Genomic DNA, 18,252 nt, shown 5'->3' on the forward strand with positions numbered 1-18,252 from the left:
GTTTTTAGTAACCTCAGTTAACCATACTTTCTCTCAGTTGGTACTGTTAATACATTATTGGCTTCATCTGTTTACAGAGCCATCCCAAAGTACTGACTACAATAGAAGTGGCTGGAAAAAGTCCATAGGAACCTATAGGAGGACGCTAAACACAGAACCAACAACGCTTTAGTTTTATGAGCACCAAATCATATATAACTGTGGATGACAAAAGACTTTAAGTCGCCATGTTTAAAATTATAAACTCATCAACCAACAAGAGGCACTTGCTTACTTCACAGTATTTTTGAAAGCACCTGTAGGATTTTACAAGTATTTAACCCTTTAGGCCTCTGGGGCTTTCTCATTAAGATAACTATCATGTCTAGTAACACAAGATCATTAGACTTTTTAATTCTCAATCATTTGTATTAATAGCACTTTCCATTATAGAAAATTAAAATTTGGTACCATGTCACATCTTGACAGTACTTCTAATATAATCCAAATAGCCTGATTATTTGGTGTCTCTATAAGATGAGAGACATAGGTCCTTCGATTTTTTCAGTTGGGCCCAAACTGGAAAAACCAAAGTCCAGGATTTACTGGAAATTTGAGAGTCCAGATTGTTTGAAACTTTGACTTTTTGAATGCCTGTCAAGAATGCCAAGAAGGCTCAAAATCCAAAATATCTGGTTGAAATGATTCCTTAAAATCATGACATAACATAGACCAAATTTGATCATTGTTACAAGGTGATTATTCAAATTTTTGAAAATAAGCACATATTTAAATAACCCATAGCTCTTAATAAAAATTCAGCTGTTTTTGCACAATTAGAATTTAACAGACATCAAGAGAACAAAATAGATTACTTTAACACATTGCTTTAACAGAGCATCAGAGTTTAATTCTACATCAAAGAGAAATTGAACTTCCTGTGATTTTTTGCTGTGAGGTTTCCTTCCTTTACCTTCTTTCATATTGATGACCATGTTTCTGTGTTTCTGTGTGTAACACATCTTTAAGCATCTTTTGCAGGGCAGGATGAGTGGCAACAAATTCTTTCAGTTTCTGTTTGCTATGAAAAGTCTTAATTTCACCTTCATTCACAAATGAGAGCTTTGCAGGATATAATATTCTGGGCTGGCAGTTTTTCTCTCTTAGTACCTGGGCTATGTCTTGCCATTCCCTTCTAGCTTGTAGGGTTTCTGATGAGAAGTCTGCTGTGAGTCTAATTGGAGATCCTCTGAGAGTAATCTGACATTTCTCTCTTGCACATTTTAGGATCTTTTATTTATGTTTCACTGTGGTGAGTTTGATTACAACATGTCGTGGTGAGGATCTCTTTTGGTCATGTTTATTAGGGGTTCTATAAGCTTCCTGTACTAAGATGCCTCTGTCCTTCTCCAAACCTGGGAAATTTTCTGCTAGTATCTCACTGAAAATGCCTTCTAATCCTTTCTCCTTCTCCATGCCTTCAGGAACTCCTAGAACCCGGATGTTGGGTTTTTAATAGTATCCTGTAGATTCCCGACAATATTTTTTAGATTTCTAATTTCTTCTTCTTTTCTTTGGTTTGCCTGTTTCCTTTCCTGTTCTCTGTCTTCTAAGTCTGATATTCTCTCTTCTGCTTCGCCCATTCTGTTTTTAAGGCTCTCTAATGTGTTTGTCATTTGATCTATTGAATTCTTCATTTCATTATGATATCTTGTCACTATAACAGTTTCTTTTTCTACTAGTTGTTTCATTTCATTTTGATTCCTCCTTAATATTTCACTTTCACGAGAGAGATTTTCTATCTTGTACTTTAAGGATTTCTGTAGTTCAAGAATTTGTTTTTGAGAAGTTCTTAATGTTCTTATCAATTTTTTGAGATCCGCTTCTTGCATTTCTTCTGTCTCATCATCTTCATAATCTTGAATTGGGGTGTCTTTTTCATTTGGGAGCGTCATAGTGTCTTTCTTGTTCTTGTTTCCTCGGTTTTTGCGTTTGTTGTTTGGCATGTTGGAGATATTTGGTTTCTTCACTGTGTTTTTTTTTTCTTGTTACACTATGGCTCTATATTAAGTGGACTGTCTGCTTTTGGTGAAGCCTTAGAGGCTTGAGATGGGTGTGGCCTGAGAGCTGTGTTTGGTTCCTCAGGGTTGAGGGTGTGTCAAAGAGGACACTCCCAGGTTAGGCGTGGTAAATCTCTCTTTCTTTCTTTCTTTTTTTTTTTTGATTCAAAAGGGAAGTAATTCCGCACAGCTGAACGTAATTGGAGGTAGTTAGCAGGCAAATGATATACCCACAGGAGCCAGAGATCGGAAGCTCTTTCCCAAGAACCACACAGGGAATCTCTGCTGCCCTCAGTGTGGGCTCCAATTCTCCTGCAGTCTCCCACTGGGTTGCCAAGTTAGATGCTAATCTCCTGTTATTTCACCCCTCCTCCCAGAGTCAGGTTGTTCTGCTAGGCTCAGGGCCGGTGCAGACCTGAGGTCGCCCTGCTTATGACGTATGTCCAAAATGGCGACTGCTCTTTGTCTTGTTAGCCTTTGAGGGGTGAGCGGAGAGAGAGAAACTCGTGTCCGTATTGGTCACTTTTTTTTTTCCTATCTCTCTTCTAGTTAGCCTGGTGAACTTTTCCCCACGGGGTTTCAAGCCTCATTCCCTCTAGTCTCCTCTTTCTGCTTCCCCGCTGGTGTCTCGGGCTATTGTGGTTCGGCTCACCTCGCGTTCCAGCGCTGGTGCGTTGATTCTGCTGCTGGTGTCCCGAACCTGGGCTCCCACGCTCTCCACGCAGGTCCACTGTGAATCACTAGTTCCAGAAGAGTTTCCTCTGCTGTTTCTTCTCCTACTCTTCCTTGACCCTGCAGTATCTCCACTGTTATTAACCTGTGTGTTTCCAAACTATCAATGTGCTCACTTCCTATTCCGCCATCTTGCCGCTCCCCAAAAATTTCTATTTTTTAACCGGGGGAAAATGCATTACCTTAATGTTTGGAATGGTTACCTCATTTCAGTGAGTGTTATTTTTAAGAACAATTGAAGTTTTTTAAATTTTTTTAATATTTGTTTAAATTTGAAAGAATCTGGGATTGGTGTACCCATTAGCAAAACACTTAAACTACTAGAATAATTTATCATCATTCAATATTACTAAAGAACATCATTGCTTAGTTTTAGAAAACATTTTTAAAAACAATACAAAATAAATGGCTTATGAAATAGATATTTATGAAAATAGTCATTAAAAAGCAATCCACTAAGTAATGTCATGAAAAAGTCATATCCCATAAAATACTGCTATGCTGGCTATACCTTTGTAACTTATATTTACCTATAAATTTAACACTCAACATATTTATATTTAGGCATTTTGTATATTTAGATAGCAGAGAGTTTTGTTTCTTCAGTATTCTCATTATTTTCAAAAACTTTTCACTTGGAAGTCACTTCTTTTGGGGAGTGACTTTTCAGTTGCTTTAAGTTTTGGAAACTTGCCTAAATCATGAATAAATAAAACCAAGAAGTTTTTACTAAAATAAACATATATATTCCCTGCATTTTCCTCAGAACCATTTGAAATATCCTGTGCACTCAGAAGAGCTGAAGGTGTATACCCAAACATATATTTTTACAAGAATGCTCAGTACAACCTGTTCATAAGACTGAAACTGTGGAGACAACATAAATCATCATTATTGAATGATTGAATAAGTTGAATTACCTGCTGTAATTTAGATGAATTGAAAATGTAATACCATGTGAAAGATTAATATCTAAGAGGTCTCATATTGTCTCATCACATTGCTAGGATCTGTCCAGAGTAGGTAAACACCTAGCAACTAAAGGAGATGAATGGTTTCATGAACCACATTCATGGAAGTTTGCAAATGGCTGCTTAGTGGGCAAAGGCTTTGATTATGGGGTGACGCAAAGGGCTTCAATCCACACAGACATGATAATTGCACAAATCTGTGAACATACTTTATAAAAAGTCAAAGTAGAATTTGAATGTGAAAGTGCTGTAACACCACATTCTTGCACATTACTTCAGTGGTTCCTATAGGGTATGTTATTTTCACATCAATAATAGCATCATTGTGATGCTATTATTACTGGAATAAGAACTCTAAGCAAAGACAAAAGAAGAAAGTAGTCAAATGATGGAGGACAAAATTATAGAATCATTCCTATAATCATGGAATCTGCCTATATTTGTGATAAAGATACCATATCCAAATAGTCAGGCAGTGATTATTGACTAAGATGTTTCTGACCAATACAGCATCCAAGGAGAAGATTGCTCAAGAGTTAGTTGACTCTTGTGTTTGGGAAATAAATTTCACTAAATTATAAAAAAATGATAAATTCATGACCTTCATGGAAGCAATATAAAGCAGGTATAACTGAGACATGTTTTCAATTATGAACATTTACAGCATCTAAATTGATAAACAAAAAGGAAATTAATCAGTGTGCATATTTTCAGGACTAACCCTATCATATAAAATGACATTGCTATTTATAAGCAGATGGTCTTCTGTGTTTCAGTTTAAACAGTGATTCCTTTTACTTTATATGAAAATATTTCTGGACTGCCTTGTATTTTTTGAGAGAAAGAGAGAGAAACAGAGAAAGTGAGAGGTGGTTGAGAGACCAACCTTTCAGTGCTTCACCTCTCAATGCCTGCAGTGGCTGAGCCTGAATTGAGGTCAGAGCCAGAAGCCAGGAATAATTGACTGACAGGGACCCAATAGCTCTGAGTCATTACCACTCACTCAATGGGGTTTTTTTCCTGGGTATCTGTGGTCAGGAGTCAGAGCCAAATTAGAAAGCTAGCTACTATGATGGGGGACAAGGGCATCTTAATTGCTAGGCCAAATGCCTAACCAACAATGGCTTTTAGTTTCATTTATTTGACAATGTTGAAAGGCTATGTCACTTTGGATTTTGTTTACAAAGGTTGAAAATGTGAAGCAACTCCTGAGAAAAATAATTTAGGATCTCCTAGAACTGCTCTGAATCTTTAAAGCTTTTAAAGAATTTATATCAGGTTTTATGAGAATAACGTAGCATTTGGGGACAAAGATGCAGCCCAGGAGCCCTGCACTGGAGGCCAAGATGGAGAAGGTCTCCACAGCCACCATGACCTTCCCCTTGGTGCTGTGGTAGACAGGCAGGAAGGTCACCCAGACACTGCAGAACACCAGCATGCTGAACGTCAAGAACTTGGCTTCATTGAACGTGTCAGGCAGATTCCTGGCTAGGAAAGCCACAGTGAAGCTCGCCAGGGCCAAGGAGCCCAGGTAGCCCAGTGCACAGTAGAAGGCAGTGACCGAGCCCTTATTGCACACCAGGATGATGTGGCCAGGCTCAGAGTGTACATCTATGTCAATAAAGGGAGGAGAACTTCCCAACCAGATGCCACAGAGAGCCAGTTGGATGAAAGAGCAGATGGGAATGATGAAGTTAGAAGCTCCTATTACCAGCAATCGCCTCATTGTTCTTCCAGGTTTCAGAGCTTTGAAGGCCAGAATCACAGTGATGGTCTTGGCCAGCACAGTGGAAACAGCCACTGTGAACACAAGGCCAAATGCTATTTGCTGGAGGTGGCAGGTGGCTGTGTTGGGACGGCCAATGAAGAGTAAGGAGCAGAGAAAGCACAGGAGCAGGGTGATGAGCAGGATGTAGCTGAGGGTCCTGTTATTGGCCTTGACGATGGGAGTGTCTCGGTGCCTCACAAAGACCCAGAGGACCGCAGCTGTGAGGACAGAGAAGCACAGAGCCATGCAGGCCAGAGCCATCCCCAGGGATTCCTCAAAGGCTAGGAAGGTCACCAGCTTGGGGAGGCAGTGGTTTCTCTCCAGGTTTGGGTACTCGTGATCTGCACACGGGGTGCACTGCTCTGCATCTGTGGGGAATAGGTGGACTCAGTGATTCCATTTCACAGTTTGGTCATTTTTCCCTGTTCAGGAAAAGGGTCACTTTTTCAATGTCATGGTGAGTCCAGCCTGCTCTGATGTATACCAAGAAACACTAAAGGGTATTTCTACATTCCTGACCCAGGGAGATAAAATGATTGATTTCCTGTATTTCATATGGGCATGAGATTCTTCCAAGCCCTCTTCTCTACAGTCCTCAGTGTCTTCCTCAGGAGAAGCCTTTTGTTCACATGGTTAGAATATTTATCTGGGGTCATCAGTGTTAAGGTTTTTCTCACTTATTCTCAAATGGTGATGACGTATATAAATGATGTCTGATTCCTGGGACCTCCGTAAGTTTTTTCAGTACTCTAATTTCCTGCATGGACTCACCTTTTCACTCTTTCCATATAAATATTGTGATACTGTGATTGAATGTAAGAGAATTGTAGATGGTTGTCTTTCTGAGGTTATATAGCAGTAAGTGGTATTTTCATGATGCCACTGAAAGACACTCTTGTTAACCTGAAAGCATGGCTTTTTCATCTTTTTAGCTCATGTGAACACCATATTGGACACCAAATTGTCTCACTTGAAATAATGCACTTCTGCTTCTACAACATGAGAGAAGTCATTAAGAACAGGCCAGTTTGTGAATATGTCTCTGTTTCAATCAAATGTCCATTAAACAAACAAAAATAGGGTCAGTGTTGTGGCATGGTAGGTAAAGCCACCACCTGCAATGCCAGCATCCCATATAGACATAATTAGTGCTCCAGTTGATCAATTTCCAATCCAGCTCCCTGCAAATAACCTAGAAAAAGCAGCAGAAAATGGCCAAAGTACTTGGAACCCCACACCCATGTGGGAAACCCAAATGAAGCTCCTGTCTCCTGGCTTCTTCCTGGCCCAGCCCAGGCCATTGTTTTCATCTGGGGCATGAGCAATTGCATTGAGGCGCTCTCTCTCCTGTTCTCTGAATCTATGATTTCAAATAAAATAAATAAATCTTTCTTTAAAAAGCAAGAAAATGGTATTAGTAAGGCTACACTTGCAGTAAGAGTCCTACTCTGTTTTTATCCTTGGTGTTCATGCAGGAATACAAGCTTCAGGGACTGGAGTTGTGATGTAGGAGGAAAAGCCACTGCCAAGGATTATGGCATCCAATACAGGCACCAGTTCATGTCCTGGCTGCTCCTCTTTCAAACCAACTCCATGCCAATGTGCCTGGAAATTAGGGCCTCTGCAAAACCTGGAGGAAGCTCTTGGTTTCTGGCTTTGGCCAGGCCCAGTTTGGGCCATTACAGCTATCTGGGGAGTGAATCTACCTGATGGAAGATCTTCTCTGTCACTTCTCTCCCTCTCTGTTATGCTCTCCCTCTCTCTGTAACTGACATTGAAATGAAGAACTAAACATTTGTGAAAAAAATAGAGAGAATATAAGCATCTGTAAAAATTTGAGGAATTCTCTCTGAAAATTCTTTTCAATATGTAACCTTTACTTTTTATAGAATTTGTAATTGCTTCTGGCACCTGTCTCAGAGATGCACTGGACACACATATGCAAATGTATATTGTACAATGAGTCAGTGTATGACACATTAATTTTTTTTTCACTAACTTACTGTGTGTTGATTATTTTCACAAAACTTAAAGTCATTTTTTTTGTTATCATCTTTTTACTGGAAACTATATAGCTTGTTTGAAGTAATGGAAATGAAAACAATTCTAGAGCTAAGATTATGTGAACTGAAATATCCTTTTGGAAGAATTCAATTATTATAAATATATTTATTATACATTGAATAGTGAAACTACCAATGAGACTTAGTACATTTTTACATTTCTCAAAACAATTTGCTTTGATATTTAACATTGCTTAAATGTTTGCCTTTTGCAAAGGTTTTTTGTATTACTAAGTTGAATCATTTTTAGGATGTTGTATCTCTGTATTCACCTTGTTTTTTCTCTTACTCTATTATATACATCCAAAGGACAAAGTGGTGGCATTCGTTATATGTACTGCATACCATGCACAATGTCAAAGATGCAGCACAGAAAATAACACAGTATTCCCATCACAATTCATGTGAAGTAGCTCCCTGCTTGTAAGTTGTATATGAAAAAATTTTGATTTCAAGCCTTATAGATATTCAAATGGAGCCTTAACAAGCACAAATATTATATTTCTTGTTTAGATCTTAGATCTCAGATTGAGACAATCTTGTCCTGCACTGGATGGGAAAGAAGGATATCAGATAGAATCAGTGTCAGAGAAGAGCTAGAGAGGATAAGCACCGCCAGACAACAGCTTACACATAATGAGATGGCGTTAGTGAGCATACAACAAGGGTATGGAAAGAGTGAGTGAAGGTGTGCATGGAGAACAATAGGGCACTCTGATCCCATTGCAAATGTTCTTGGTTTCCTTTGAATCAAGAAATAGTTCAGAGACTGGAGTTCTTATAGCTCAGTTATATGTTTTTTACCTGTATGATTGGAAATGTCTCTCTCCGGACAAACAACACAAGTATAGCAACAAAGCGGCTTTCCTTCCTGTGTCATTTTCCTGAATCCTGGACCACACCTCTGGCTACACAAAGACTGAGGAGTCTGAGGGGGAAAGAGAAGTGATGGTCATTGTTTTATATGTCATTAGGCACTGTGATGGGATGTCTCTATTTGCCTCATCACCCCCCAGGTCATCACTACGCCCTCCCTGATCTGTATCTCCTAGGTTTTACTTAGGCATCAAATTTGGAATTTCTATGATTCTCATCCCAGGTTTATCAGCTGTCTAGCAAATATTATGAGGGTACCTGATCACTTTAATTTCATTCATAACCAGATCTATGCTAAGCATTTTTTCTTTTGAATTGCTTCCTCTGAAATTTTTTCCATTCAGCTTTTAATGTGGTAATTATTTTGAGATTTGTATGTCTGAGACTATTTTACATGCTTCTTTCCTAGATTGAGTAGATGTTACATGCCAGAAAAAATATCCAAAAATCAGCATGACTATGTACACTTCTGAATAACTATTCAGGAAAAGACAAGGCCACACAGAAATTAAGAGAAAATGTTATATACATGGATTGTGCATTGATCTACTCCTGGACTTCTAGACCCAGGGAGAGCAACAATTCTAGATATTATCAAAGATTTGTAATATAATGTACAGCAGCTATTTAAAACAATAAAAAATTGTCTGGGGTATTTCAACAGTACAATGATGATAAAATTTTTATCACAGCTATGAGGTGCTATTCAGAAGAAAAACTGAACTGATTGGCAAACACAATGAAAATATAGAAAATAGGAATAGTTTCTACAAACAGGTGATGGATAAGTCCACTCATAATTTACTTGTGTTCATACTGCATCAAAACATAATAATGACTCTCACCATATGATTAAAATATCACTATGTTTATAAATATATATCTAATACATGAAGTTTTTTCACCTTATATAAATAAAAGAGTTGAAATAAAATTTAGAATTTGTGTAGACGTGCATTTAGTATTTTATGTCTACATATTGATCTATATCTCTATTCCTTAACATTGCTCTTTCTAGTCACTCAAACTCGGGATGCATAAATATGCCCAGAGTAAAAACAACAATATCTAATACAAATGTGCACTTCTAATATACACTGGCTCATATATGTGTCAGCAACACCATATCTTTTGAAGCCAAGATGTGAAATGGGAACTGAATGCTCATTTAAATCCCACATATTGTGTCCTCTCAGAGTCTCCTCAGACCCTCTGTAGGTATCCAACATTCCCATGGATCCACACCTCCTTGAATGCTACAGGCCATTCTATCATCTCTTCATTGAGGATCAAGCCTTGGTCATGTGCATTTTCAGAGGAAAACTCCCCAATTTTAATAAGCAACCGAAATCCAGCAGGAAAGTTCACAATGTTGTGGATATCGTAGTGTGCCATACGGTGTCTCATTTCCTGGAAGGAAACATCCTCCCCAGCACTGTTGGTAAATTGGATTTTCCTCAGAAGTGGATGAAGCTGGAGGGGAGGTACAATTGGAAAGAGGGAGAGCATTCAGATTAGAGGTGGGAGGTGCACATGTACCAAGAAATCCTTCTCTCCCCTCCTCTCTATCTTCAGAGAGTCTATTTTGTGGAGTCTGATTTTGGGCTGAATGGTCACCATATTGTAGGTTCAAGTGAGGGGAATTCTGCCTCTCCCCTATTAAAATGATGGGGAGTATCTGAATCCAAACAGAGACATTACAGCATGTATCCCACAGGGTGGCTGACCATGATCGATTGGTTAGAGGTTTAGGAAAGCTCATCTTAGTTCTTCCACATGAAAACAACCTGGCTTTATATGTGAAATATCTTGATTGTTGTGATGGTTCCCCAGGGGAATACATTCATGTGCACTTTCAAAAGTTTAACCAGTCCCCAAAAACGAATGAAATCTGTTCTTTGGCAAAGTAATGGATGCAACTGGATATCATTATTCATTGTGAAATATACTCATTCCATAAAGAAAATATCATATAAGTTTTGTTGGTAATAGGTACTACATAATAAGAAAGGAAAAAAATCACAATATATAAAAATGAAACTGATATATCTGGATTCAATTATACTTTATCACCCTTGTGTAAATTCCTGTGTAGCAGTGGTATTTCTACTTTTCACCTCTGGAACATTATGATTAGTGTGGTATTAAACCTGTGATTTAAAGTTAATTGACATTAAAAGAAAATCAGTAAAGGAATTAGAGGGGATTGAGATAGGAAAGGAAGAAACAATGGTTATCTTCTTAGAATTGAATTAATGAGCTGGCACCATGGCTCCATAGGCTAATCCTCCACCTGTGGCACCAGCCTACCTGGTTCTAGTCCCAGTTTGGGCACCGGATTCTATCCCAGTTGCCCCTCTTCCAGGCCAGCTCTCTGTTGTGGCCTGGGAGTGCAGTGGAGGATGGCCTAAGTCGTTAGGCCCTGCACCCACATGGGAGACCAGGAGAAGCCCCTGGTTCCTAGCTTTGGATCAGAGTGGTGCGCCGGCCATAGTGGCCATTTGAGGGTGAACTAATGGTAAAGGAAGACCTTTCTCTCTGACTCTCTCTCTCAATGTCCCCTCTGCCTGTCAAAAAAAAAGATTTGTATCAATGAAAGCATGAAACCTGTTCTTTTATATCAGTAAATTTCTCTTTAATTTAACAAATTTTTTCCGACCTTGTGGTGCAGCAGGTAAAGCCACTGTCCCCAGTGCCCAGCAACCCTGTGAGTGCTGGTTCAAATTCCAGCTGTTCTACTGCTGATTCAGCTTTCTGCTAATGTGCCTGGGAAAGCAGCAGATGAGGGTCCAAGAACTTGGGCCCCTGCACTCACATGGGAGACGTAGTTGAAGCTCCTATATCATGGCTTGGTCCGGCCTAGTCCTGGTCCTTGCAGCCAGTGGTGAATCAACAGATGCAAGATCTGTCTTCTCTTTCTCTCTCTGTCTCTCGCTCTCTCACAATAACTTGGTTAAATTTGGTTAAATCAATTAGAAATCCAAGCATAATTTCTCTTAATAAACAACTATCATCATGTCTTCACTAACTTGAACCAAGAACTTCATAAATAACAACAATCTCTTCTTTGGAAACATTCTTCGCCAATATACTTACTTTTCTAATTATGAGACTACCAAATCACAACTGAAATGTCAATTATTATTGTACATAAACACAGAAGTTACATAGTCAAGTAAACATGGTGATGTCCATTTACATATATGTATAATATAGATTATATATATTTCTTCTGTGAGAGATTAAATTTATTTGATTTACTAAATAATTTGATCAGTATGTTTTCCTGTACATGCATGGAGATGTTCCTAATTGTGCTCTACAATGGACATTAGATTTATGTGAGCCAGAGTTAAAATCCAGACAAATCCATGTATATCCCAGTGGGTGTACCCTGTGCTTATGTGCATGCTTAGTGATCTTGTATATAATAATAGGTTCACAGCCCCTCCTCACTGCTTGTGGCAGGTTTTCTGTATGACATCACTTCCTGGGTCAGAGTCATTTTATGAAATAACGTTGACCCCATATTTCTTGGCTTCACAATTATTCCAAAGAAAAGTATAGTTTTGATAATTACCTTATTCCTAATCCTTGTAATGAGCTGTATTAAGATATTTTACAGCATTTCATCATACAGTGAGAAAAATTATTCTTCTATGATCTTTCATTATAGAGTCTGAATTGAAAATGTTACATGGAGCTAAACTCACTCCCTAGAGAAAGGACAGTTTCTTCAACAAATGCAGACATTTGTATTTCCACATGAGGAGATTTGAAATCAGATTACTACCTTACACCCTATACAAATATCAACTCATCACTTACCAAGGATTTAAGCCTAAAACCTGAAACCATCAAATTACAAGTGGCAAACGCTGGGGAAATACTGCAGGTCTTGTGCCTAACTTCTTGGCTAATTCCTAAAAAGTACAGGCAATAAAGGTGACAATAGACACATGGGATTACAGGAAGCCAAGTAACTTCTGCTCCGCAAAAGACACATTCATCCACGTGAAGATACAACTTACAGAATGGGAGAAAATATTTGTAAAATATTCATCCGATAAAGTACTAATCTCCAGATTGTAGAGGGAGTTCAAGAAACTTAACAACCACATTAACAACATTCCTAGTAAGGAATGAACTTGGGCTGGCGCAGTGGTCCAGCAGGTTAATGCCCTGGCCTGAAGCACCAGCATCACATATGGCATTGGTTGGAGACCTGGCTGCTCCACTTCCAATCCAGCTCTTGTTATGACCTGGGAAAGCAGAAGATGGCCCAAATCCCTGGGACCCTGCACCACATGGAAAACTTGGAAGAAGCTCCTGGCTCCTGGCTTCGGATGGGCACAGTTCTGGCCATTGCGGCCAAGTGGAGAGTGAACTATCGGATCGAAGACGTCTCTCTCTCTCTTTCTCTCTCTCCCTCTCTCTTTCTCTCTCTCTGCCTCTCCTCTCTCTGTGTAACTCTGACTTTCAAATAAATAAATGAATCTTTAAAAAAAAAGAAATGAACCAAGGACATGAACAGGCATTTTTAAAAGGATGAAATACAAGTGGCCAAGAGAAACATGAAAAGATGCTCAGGCCACTAACCATGAGGGAAGTGCCAATAAAAACTACAGTGAAACTTCACTCCTCCCCATCATTTAAAATGTGTATTATCCAAAGTGTGAAAAATAACAAAGTCTGGTGAGGATCTAGATAAGAAGTACCTCAATAAATTGTGATGGAAAAGATTCTAAGCTGGTACAACCATAATGGAAGATAGTAGAGTGATTATCACAAAACCAATACTAGTTTTACCATATGGTCCAGCTGTCCACACCTGGGAATGTATTCAAAGGCAATGAAATCAGCACACGAAGGAATCACCTATACTCCCATGTTTATAGCAGCTCAATGCACATTAGCTAAGATGTGGAATCATCTAGATGTGCATCAACTGCTGACTGGATGAAGGAAATATGACATATGCACACACATATATACATACATGTACATATATAATGTGTGTACATATATATATATACACATGTATAGTGGAATATTATTCAACCATAAGAAAGAATGAATACTTGGGGGGCGGAGCCAAGATGGCGGATAGTGAGGACGTGTGCCTATAGTCTGGAAAATAAAGTTTCATAAAAGTGGAATTACTGTAGCCTCAGAAAAAGATTCAAGAAAAAAACTGTAGAGGAAATGCTTCCGGATCTAGTGGATGTGACACAGAGGACCTACAAGGAGCCCACCACGTGGAAACCCAAACATGGGAGCCGAGCTGCAGAATCTCCCCAGCGCGGGAACGAATGGGAGGTAAGACAAAAGCCTCATAAACGCGAGACATTAATGGGGAAAGGCAGAGGCCCTCCCTCCACTTGAGCAAAACAAACAGCAGGCACCATTTTACATATCTAAAGCGGCAATGAGTACACAAACTCAGTAACTTTGGGTCTAAGGTGAAACTTGAGAACACATTGAGGGCTGCATAAACTCTTTGTGTGGTCCCAGGGGTAGATCAAATGAATACTCACAGAGACCGGATTTCAACTACCCTCAATTCCACTCAGCCATTCGGAATTACTTCCCAACTGAATCAAAAAAAAAAAAAAAAAAGAGAGAGAGAGAGAGATCCAGCAAGGAGCAAGGAGAGTCACTTTTTGCACAGCCTTAAACCTGAAGAATCATGCAGAGCTCTCTGGCCACACCCATCACAGCCTCTAAGGATCCATCAAAGCAGACAGCCCACTTAGAGGCATAGTATAACGAGAAAAAATCACCACAGCAAAAAAAATGAATAAAATAAATTATCTCCAACATGCCAAACAACAAACGTAGAAGCCGAGGTAACAAGAGCAAGGAAGACACTATGATGCCCCCAAATGAACAAGACACCCCAATGCAAGATTATGAAGATGAAGAGATTGATGAAATGCAAGAAGCAGATCTCAAAAAATTGATAAGAACATTAAGAAGTTCTCAAAAACAAATTCTTGAACTACAGAAATCCTTAATGGACAAGATAGAAAATCTCTCTCGCGAAAATGAAATATTAAGGAGGAATCAAAATGAAATGAAACAACTAGTAGAACATGAAACTGTGATAGTGACAAGAAACCATAATGAAATGAAGAACTCAATAGATCAAATGACAAACGCATTAGAGAGCCTTAAAAACAGAATGGGTGAAGCAGAAGAGAGAATATCGGACTTAGAAGACAGAGAACAGGAAAGGAAACAGTCAAATCAAAGAAAAGAAGAAGAAATCAGAAATCTAAAAAATACTGTCAGGAATCTACAGGGTACTATTAAAAAACCCAACATTCGAGTTCTAGGAGTACCTGAAGGCATGGAGAGGGAGAAAGGATTAGAAGGCATTTTCAGTGAGATACTAGCAGAAAATTTCCCAGGTTTGGAGAAGGACAGAGACATCCTAGTACAGGAAGCTCATAGAACCCCTAATAAACATGACCAAAAGAGATCCTCACCACGACATGTCGTAATCAAACTCACCACAGTGAAACACAAAGAAAAGATCCTAAAATGTGCAAGAGAGAAACGCCAGATTACTCTCAGAGGATCTCCAATTAGACTCACAGCTGACTTCTCTTCAGAAACCCTACAAGCTAGGAGAGAATGCCAAGATATAGCCCAGGTACTAAGAGAGAAAAACTGCCAGCCCAGAATATTATATCCTGCAAAGCTCTCATTTATGAATGAAGGTGAAAGAAAAACCTATCACAGCAAACAGAAATTGAAAGAATTTGTTGCCACTCGTCCTGCCCTGCAAAAGATGCTTAAAGATGTGTTACATACAGAAACACAGAAACACGGTCACCAATATGAAAGAAGGTAAAGGAAGGAAACCTCACACCAAAAGATCACAGGAATCTCAAACCATATATTAGAAAGTATCTTTGGCTAATGGCAGGGCAAAGTTACTCCTTCTCAATAGTCACATTGAATGTTAATGGCTTGAACTGTCCAGTTAAAAGACACCGATTGGCTGATTGGGTTAAGGAACAAAACCCATCTATTTGCTGCTTACAAGAAACTCATCTTTCCAAAAATGATGCATACAGGTTGAAAGTGAAAGGCTGAAAAAAGATATACCATGCCAACAGAAATGAAAAAAGAGCGGGCGTACCCATCTTAATATCGGACAACATAAACTTTACCACAAAAACTGTTAGGAGATACAAAGAGGGGCACTATATAATGATTAAGGGATCCATTCAACAGGAAGATATAATGATTATCAATGTATATGCACCTAATTATAGGGCACCAGCTTATTTAAAAGACTTGTTAAGGGACTTAAAGGGAGACTTAGACCCCAATACAATAGTACTGGGGGACTTCAATACTCCACTCTCAGAGATAGACAGATCAACAGGACAGAAGATCAACAAGGAGACAGTAGATTTAAATGACACTATAGCCCAAATGGATCTAACAGATATCTACAGAATATTTCATCCTACATCTAAAAACTTAACATTCTTCTCAGCAGTACATGGAACCTTCTCTAGGATTGACCACATACTAGGCCATAAAGCAAGTCTCAGCAAATTCAAAAGAATGAGAATCATACCATGCAGCTTCTCAGACCACAAAGGAATGAAATTGGAAATTAGCAACTTGGAAATCCCCAGAGCACGTGCAAACACATGGAGATTGAACAACATGCTCCTGAGTGAACAATGGGTCATAGAAGAAATTAAAAGAGAAATCAAAAATTTTCTGGAAGTAAATGAGGATAACAGCACAACATACCAAAACCTATGGGATATAGCAAAAGCAGTGTTAAGAGGAAAGTTTATATCAATAGGTGCCTACATCAAGATATTGGAAAGGCACCAAAGAGATGAGCTTTCAAGTCATCTCAAGGATCTAGAAATCGGCAGCAAACCAAACCCAAACCCAATAGGAGAAGGGAAATAATTAAAATCAGAGAAGAAATCAACAGGATTGAATCCAAAAAAACATTACAAAAAATCAGCCAAACGAGGAGCTGGTTTTTTGAAAAAATACACAATATTGACACCCCATTGGCCCAACTAACTAAAAAAAGAAGAGAAAAGACCCAAATCAATAGGATCAGAGATGAAAAGGGAAACGTAACAACAGACACCACAGAAATAAAAAGAATCATCAGAAATTACTACAAGGACTTGTATGCCAGCAAACAGGGAAATCTATCAGAAATGGACAGATTCTTGGACACATACAACCTACCTAAATTGAGCCAGGAAGACATAGAAAACCTAAACAGACCCATAACTGACACAGAAATTGAAACAGTAATAAAGGCCCTCCCAACAAAGAAAAGCCCAGGGCCAGATGGATTCACTGCTGAGTTCTACCAGACATTTAGAGAAGAACTAACTCCAATTCTTCACAAACTTCAAAACAATCAAAAAAGAGGGAATCCTCCCAAATTCTTTCTATGAAGCCACCACACCTTAATTCCTAAGCCAGAAAAAGATGCAACATTGAAAGAGAATTACAGACCAATATCCCTGATGAACATAGATGCAAAAATCCTCAATAAAATTCTGGCCAATAGAATGCTACATCACATTAGAAACATCATCCATCCAGACCAAGTGGGATTTATCCCTGGTATTCAGGGATGGTTCAACTTTCACAAAACAATCAACGTGATACACTACATTAACAGACTGCAGAAGAAAAACCATATGATTCTCTCAAAAGATGCAGAGAAAGCATTTGATAAAATACAACACCCTTTCATGATGAAAACTCTAAGCAAGCTGGGTATGGGAGGAACATTCCTCAATATAATCAAAGCAATATATGAAAAACCCACGGCCAACATCCTATTGAATGGGGAAATGTTGGAAGCATTTCTGCTGAGATCTGGTACCAGACAGGGATGCCCACTCTCACCACTGCTCTTCAATATAGTTCTGGAAGTTTTAGCCAGAGATATTAGGCAAGAAAAAGAAATTAAAGGGATACAAATTGGGAAGGAAGAACTCAAATTATCCCTCTTTGCAGATGATATTATTCTTTATTTAGGGGACCCAAAGAACTCTACTAAGAGACTGCTGGCTCTCATTGTAGAGTTTGGCAAAGTAGCAGGATATAAAATCAATCCACAAAAATAAACAGCCTTTGTAAACACAGGCAATGCCACAGCTGAGGAAGTACTTCTAAGATCAATCCCATTCACAATAGCTACAAAAACAATCAAATACCTTGGAATAAACTTAACCAAAGACGTTAAAGATCTCTACGATGAAAACTACAAAACCTTACAGAAAGAAATAGAAGAGGATACCAAAAGATGGAGAAATCTTCCATGCTCATGGATTGGAAGAATCAATATCATCAAAATGTCTATTCTCCCAAAAGCAATTTATACATTCAATGCAATACCAATCAAGATACTGAAGACCTTCTTCTCAGACCTGGAAAATATGATGCTGAAATTCATATGGAGACACAGAAGACCTCGAATAGCCAAAGCAATCTTGTACAACAAAAACAAAGCCGGAGGCATCACAATACCAGATTTCAGGACATACTACAGGGCAGTTGTTATCAAAACAGCATGGTACTGGTACAGAAACAGATGGATAGACCAATGGAACAGAATAGAAACTCCAGAAATCAATTCAAACATCTAAAGCCAACTTATATTTGACCAAAGATCTAAAACCAATCTCTGGAATAAGGACAGCCTATTCAATAAATGTACTAGGAAAATTGGATTTCCCATTTTCATGCAGAAGCATGAAGCAAGACCCCTACCTTTCACCTTACACAAAAAT

At 38.7% G+C, this 18,252-nt stretch overlaps 1 protein-coding gene across 1 annotated transcript in view; it reads right to left on the minus strand.

The window, feature by feature from the left end:
- Positions 1–4,964: 4,964 nt before the first annotated feature.
- LOC133750019 (vomeronasal type-2 receptor 116-like) overlaps positions 4,965–18,252 on the minus strand; it is a 39,254-nt gene continuing 25,966 nt past the window's right edge. Inside the window, exons 9-11 of the mRNA XM_062179406.1 lie at positions 9,695–9,922; positions 8,378–8,501; positions 4,965–5,878 (exon numbers count right to left, since the gene is read on the minus strand). Coding sequence (XP_062035390.1) covers positions 4,965–5,878; positions 8,378–8,501; positions 9,695–9,922 — 1,266 coding nt within the window. The remainder of the gene's footprint in view (positions 5,879–8,377; positions 8,502–9,694; positions 9,923–18,252) is intronic.

Source organism: Lepus europaeus, chromosome 20 (assembly GCF_033115175.1).
Source record: "Lepus europaeus isolate LE1 chromosome 20, mLepTim1.pri, whole genome shotgun sequence".
Classification (NCBI taxonomy): domain Eukaryota; kingdom Metazoa; phylum Chordata; class Mammalia; order Lagomorpha; family Leporidae; genus Lepus; species Lepus europaeus.